The 6,727-nt window shown below is 39.7% G+C and overlaps 1 protein-coding gene across 1 annotated transcript in view; it reads left to right on the plus strand.

Moving 5' to 3' along the window:
- strn3 (striatin, calmodulin binding protein 3) overlaps positions 1-3,914 on the plus strand; it is a 45,833-nt gene extending 41,919 nt beyond the window's left edge. Inside the window, exon 16 of the mRNA XM_005940975.3 lies at positions 1,126-3,914. Within this exon, the coding sequence (XP_005941037.1) occupies positions 1,126-1,295 (170 nt within the window). The 3' untranslated portion in view covers positions 1,296-3,914. The remainder of the gene's footprint in view (positions 1-1,125) is intronic.
- Positions 3,915-6,727: the final 2,813 nt, after the last annotated feature.

Genomic DNA, 6,727 nt, shown 5'->3' on the forward strand with positions numbered 1-6,727 from the left:
TAAGGTTTACATAGTTTTTCTCACTCTCTTAATTTTTTGATACTTAAAATGTTAGAAATGAGAGATGATATGCTTTGTGCTTTTATGGCTATGTATGCATTGTAGCTTGTTCCTGTCCTTTGCTAGACCAGTGTTTCCCAACCACTGTGCCGTGAGAAATGATCGGGTGTGCCGTGAAAGATTATCTGGTTCCACCTGATTAGTACTCTAAATGACTGGCGTGAGTAACGGGCAGAACAATTACATTCTATTGTAATCTCTAAACGCTACAAGAGATGAACAAAATCAACTTTTGGAGAATTACATTCTCTTCCACTAGAGGGCAGTAAAACTACCCACTCTTATTAAATAGAATGCCAACTGCCAGTAAAACAGAAGACGAAGAAGAAATGACATAATCGTCATGCTGTGAATGAGACAATGCAGTGCGTAATAGCAATAGATAAATATTTGAAAAGAACAAGTAGTCAATCTGACCTGGGCCCTGGAGAAAATTCTGACCCAGATGAAGGCCCCAACATGAGTAGTGGTCAGAAAGCAAAAAAGGTACACTGGGGACAAACCAAACCAATTCCACTCTGCCTGATGCACGGGGGGAAATTATCAATGTGCTTTTTGTGACATTTTTGGTTTGATGGTGTGCTGTGTGATTTTTTTCTAATGTGAAATATGTGCCGTGGCTCCAAAGGGTTGGGAGACACTGTGCAGACAAATCTGGCAGTAGTTAATTTGAAACATTACAGAGCAAGCTAATTTTACAGCTATTTAAGCACAGAGAGCTAGAGATTAATTAGCTGACCTCTTTCACTCACTTTCTATGTACATAAGATAGTTTGCAGTTAGTCCAGGTAGCAGCTAAGATAGATTAGGCTCAGCGCAGGGTCAGTTTTGATCACAGGAACTAAGCACATGTGCCTTCGTAAGTCTCCTGCTTCTGCTCATGTTATGGCAGTTAAGGCAACTGTATGACAGAACTGTCAGTGCATTCAAGATTTTAATATAACATTAATCGTTTGTTTCTATCACTTCTCAAGTCAAAAGAAACGGAAATGAGTTTGGTTTGTGCAATTAAATTACTTTGTAACAACATTGACATAATGGCTTACATTTTTTTCTTCTCCTCAGGTCACGACTGCTCTCTGCGTCTGTGGAACCTAGACAGTAAAACGTGTGTTCAAGAGATCACAGCTCATCGTAAGAAGAGCGAGGAGGCCATCTACGACGTGGCCTTCCACCCCTCCAAGGCCTACATTGCCTCCGCTGGAGCCGACGCCCTTGCCAGAGTCTACGTATAGACGAGGAAGAGAAGATTTAAACAACAGAAAAAAGAAAAGAAAAAAGAGGAGATGACCTCGAGGTGAGGGATACAGAGACAGACAAAGAGAGAGAGGGGCTAGTCTGTACACAAACAGGATTCAGGTCTGTTCAGGTCTCTGAACACAGAATATATATTAATATGAAAGACTGGAGAATCTCCAACGGACAACTGAACAAACACACACAGGTTTCTTACACAAATTTTTAAGTTAAGAGGTGGAGTGGTGTGATCTCCCTACAGCTAAGAGACAGCAGAAACGCGTTTAATGATCAACTTGGAGCAGCTTGCCTGAAACCCATCTGGCCCCTCACAAATCCCTAAGGTAGCTTTGACACTACATGCCTGTCCCTATTCACTAACACTACTGTGACTCCTGATCCCAGACAGAAGAGCTGGAGCTGAGGGCAGACGTAAAGGAAAAATCCCCCCAAAATTAGACCTGGTCAGAGCTGGCCAAGGAAAGCAGCCTGACATCTAGATGAGTTAACCCATCGCTCTTTTATTTCTTACTGTTGTCATTTAGCATCGTAATACGGCGGTCAAATGTAGCACATTAAACTGTGGAATCGTAGCACTACAGTCTACATGTTGTGGGGACATTTTTGCACCTTTCCCCTGTTTCTCTTTCTGTCCCACTGGACTCAATGCTGAGAACTGATTTTTACTCATTTGGTAAATGTTCAGGCATGTCTGAGAGGAGACAGTTACAACTCGAAAAATGGCCCTTGTGAGAAGTTGCCTGGAATCTGTATTGAATTCACCCCCATTTGGCTAATTTTTCTCCAATAACTCTAAAGAACTCTACTTTCAAGGCAGTTCAGAGCAGGCTTGCAGTCCCGAACAGTTATAATTGGCTGCCAGTGTTTTCTCTATGTTTGTTATACATTATAAAAGCTCTATTACTCCCCAGGTGTTGAAGCTTCAGTGGCATATGAAACCAAATCTAAGCACAACTGTAGTGCATTAAGCAGTCTGCTCTCCCAGTCTGACACTTCACATGAGGTGATACAGCTAGAAATGTCCAAGAGTGGAGCATTCTAATGAGTCTCCAAAGTCTGCACTTTCTCCTACTGTAATCCATTTAGTAGAGCTAACCACTAGTTGAACTAGCAAAAATATAGAGTAGCAAAGAATTCGAGTAGAGTACAGTTTTGTACTGGCTCTCGCCTGCCTCAGGAGAGAGCATATGTAAAACATCCTCTCATTACACTGATTTCCTGTCCAGACAAAACAGTCTGAAGAAACAATTTTGACATTTTCATGGCTGTGCTAAGCTCTGGTAAAACAGGAAAAACTTAAACACCAGTGTCTTTGTTGTGCTTTGTTACACACTGCTTCTTCACAGTGTTTACGTGGAGAAGAGCGTCTCTGTTCAGATCTTTTTTGTATGTGTCACATGTCCCTGATTGGCTGGATTCATGTGAAAGAAAACTGAAAAGCAACAAGCAAACATCTGACCCAGGTTTCTGAATGCGGCCAGCTACCTGCACAGAAACAAAAAATTGAACTATGTCATAGACTATCATCAATCTTTAAATGCCGAACACTGAAAAGTAGCAGCTATTTAAGTTGATTTTAGACGTTTGGCCTGTTCAAAATGATTTCCAAGTTGCAAAAATACCTAGTAATCAAGTGTTTTGTGTGTAGTCTAATTCATATGTGCATGAGTTTAAAGTGCATTTTAATTAGCTGCTCAAAAAACATTTGCCAATTTATAATCATACAACATCTAAGCTGTTCCACTGGTGGACATTATTCGAGATGCCCGTGTCCCAACACAGGAAGCTGTAAGCTGTTCTATGTATCATCCATAGTATGATCAGAATAGGGGTACTTGTGTCCATGGAAACACTCCTCCTCTCACAACAATTTCAGCATCTGTTTAGTGACAGTGAAATCATATTAGCCACATTAAACCCTGCTGTAAGACTGCCTGAGGAACTGTACTAAAGAGAAAGCCCGGAGGTTAATCAGATGTTGGAGTCACATCTGAGGGGGATTTTTCCTTTAAACCTTCAGAAACGTCAACCTGAGAACAGAACATGTGATGTTTGAACTTGTTTTTTTCTCTCTTTCACTTTTTAATAATTAAATCTGAACTAAAGCTTCTGCAAAGCAAGTTTTACAGTTTGTAAATGGGGAAAAATTAAGAAGAAATATGTTTTGAGCAAACAGAATGGATTTAATATCAGATTTTGTTTTTGCCTCTGAGAATGTTTTGGTGAGAATGGAAGTTTGGTTAATACTCACCGACCTCAGCCTCCTGCTGGGCCTATCAGAGCCCCACGTTTAACAGTGTAACAAGCGGAGGATTCAGCATTACTGTAGTTACATATTTCTGTTTGTGTAAAACAAATCTAGTTTTTATAGTCCTTTTTAATTCTTTTTAAAAATCCACAATATAGTTACTGCCACAATGGATGACCCATCAACCAAAAACCTCACCTCAGTCTGATATGTCAGGACGTCTGGCTTCAGTTTTGGGCCCTGATCTCAGATCATGTAAACACAGGAACTGCTGCTGCTGAGTGTTGAGACAGCTGAGGAGAGGGTCAGCTGTATCTGTTAGTGTCTGTCCTGATGTTAAATATCAACCTTTAATATACATTTGTCCATTCGAGCTAATGTCTAACATGGCACCCATTCCAGTGTGAAACAGCAGCTTATCACAGTGATAAGGTGTTTGCTCCAGAGGGTAGAGCATGCAAGTCCAATATCATCAACTGAAAGACTCCAAGCACAAGATACATTTTAATTACTCCACAGTGAAACCCTTGCGTCTTTTACACAACAGCCTTGGCATGTTAACTATTAGCTTTGTCTTATGCTAGAATTAGTTTTAAAAAGTTACATTTTTAAAAGACTTATTTGGCATAAGAAAGTTACATTTATATGCCAACTTAATGCTGGTGTAAGACAGAACTAATTATGTCCTGTAAAGAAATGTACAAACAAAATTAATTTGCATAGAAAATGTAATCCAAGCATAAAAATGCAGACCTATGAATAAATGCAAGGTGCCAAATGCTTACTAAGTCATTCTGTTCATTCTAATTTACACTGCAGTATCTAGTCTTTGTCACTGCAGCCAATAAAATCACTGGGGGAAAAAAAAGCCTGACCAACTCCTTCCTAGGCCAGTCTTATATGACCTTGTTTATGTAGACTGGATAAAATGACGTGAGGTCATAGCAAAAAGGTTTTACAGGTGAGAACTTCTTGAACTACAAATACACAACTTGCTGAAATGATGCCTTTTCCTCACAGTCAATATATTTGGCATCTAATTAGCTCTGTTTGTTTGTTTTGTTTGTTTTTTAACCTGTTAGCAGTCGGACGTACCGCCCACGGTACATTGGATGGTTTAGGGGACTAATTGGACTGCTAAGGGGTTTTAAGAAATGAAGTTTTAAAATGTTGTGTACACTGTACACATGAGCAGTTTGTTATAGTATAATACAGCTGCCATAAAGATCATTTTGATATGGCTGTAATTTTTTTTTGTTATCATTTGGAAGGGAGGTCATGGGTATAAACTACAAAATCTCATCAGGTTGAGAGGTGTTTCTAATATTCTGACCCATCAAAAGTAGTTTTTTTTTTTTTTATTATATTTTCTGTACACTCACTTGTGTCAGAGTTCCACATTTTACATGTTGAACCCACAGAACTGACTCATTTGTATACGCGTACACACTCTTACACATGCAAGTATGCATTTTTGACACTATCACTAAGTGGAATATTCTGATATTTGTGAAGACAGATCTTACAGCAAGGCAGCTGTACTAAACACCATCCGTGTTTAGGTACCTATAATAAAGTGGTCACTGTGGGGGGTTCTTTTGCTTTGTCTTGTTTTTTTTTTAAATTTGTTGATTAGTAATAAGCAAATTTAATTTATGTAAAAACAAGTTTTGTCCTCAAACAGGGCAAAGAATAGTTTGATGTACACAGCTGCTCCAGTTAAAGGCCAACTTCCAATAACAAACCAGCAAATAATTGGTTTAATGAGCTGGGAAATGGTACCTGAATGCAGCACGAGCTCAGTTCGAGTGTGAACCGGTGAAGTTACAGCTTTGTTTGGTTCAGGCTGAGACTTCTGCTCCTCTGCCTCCATCATGTCGCTTCAATCTTTGAAAAGCTGCTGTCTCACTGGCTGGCCCACAGGGGGAAGTCTAATTTGTTGTTCTGGTTTGTTACGATCCACAGTTTTATTATTATATAATTTTTTTCTTTTATTTTCACCAATGCTACAGTTTACTGTGTAACTCTCGTTTGTGTAATGCATGATTAATACAATAAAATATTTTTTTTAGTCTTCCGAAAAATGAAAAAAAAAATTCTGTTTGCGAGATTTGATGAGTTTTGTGTTTTGTTTTTTATTTACAAACTATGAACAGCAGATTTTAAAGGCTGTACCACATAGAATACAGCTGTTGAAATGTACATAAAATGTCTATAATAACTATTAAACTGTGTACCTGTACAACACCTGCTGCCTGCTCTTCATTCTGTAGGAAAGCACTCGGTGTGTTCAATAGATTGGAGTTCCTGTGGTCCATATACCATCAAATTAAAATTAATCAAATTTAGTCATTGCAACATTTAAGCAATGGAACGCTTGTCTGCAAGCTTTGCTGTCTGTTCTACAGCAACAGCACAGGTGATACAGTGACTGCTCTTTCTTGTGCTGTTTCATTTTCAGGCAGCGATAAATCAAATGTCAGGTGGTAAAACCACCTAAAGTGATGTAAGGTGCTAGTGTTGGAGGACTTGCACTAATGGAAGCCAGAGGTTTTGTTTATTCAGATAATATAACTTTCTTCTTTCTTTTTTTTTTTTTTTTTTTTTTTTTTTTGTCATTGGACAGTCATACTTAGTGCGATGGTACAACTAAACTGGAAACTGTCTCACGTCAGTGTGAGTATGTCAGCACACTTTCAATGGAGCAACAGTAGAAGACGATCAGCAGCTCCTTTCTGAGGATTTTCAGAAAATGGAGAGGCTGTTGGGCCTTCTTTAAAACCGCCAAGGTGTTTAAGCTCCATTAGAGGTCTGTGTCTATGTGCACACCCAGGAACTTGAAACTGGCCCCCTTTCCACGTCCACGGCTGCAGCAAAGACTTCCTGCCTCTGAAGTTGATTGCCAGCTCTTTTGTCCTGGTGATATTGAGGTCCAACTTGTCGTTTGCACACCAATCCGACAGCCTCTGAACCTCAACTCTGTATGCTGTCTCATCACCACCAGAGATGAGCCCCACCACAGTGGTATCATCTACAAACTTACTGTAGTGTCTGGGTGGGTACTGACACAGTCATGTGTACAGCAGGAGACTCGGTACACAGCCTTGTGGAGAGCCAGTGTTAAGGCTAAGGGCTGGGGAAAGATGAGGCCCCACTCTAACT

This window comes from Haplochromis burtoni, unplaced genomic scaffold (assembly GCF_018398535.1).
Source record: "Haplochromis burtoni strain Fernald_Lab_line unplaced genomic scaffold, NCSU_Asbu1 Contig_285, whole genome shotgun sequence".
NCBI classification, from domain to species: Eukaryota; Metazoa; Chordata; class Actinopteri; order Cichliformes; family Cichlidae; genus Haplochromis; species Haplochromis burtoni.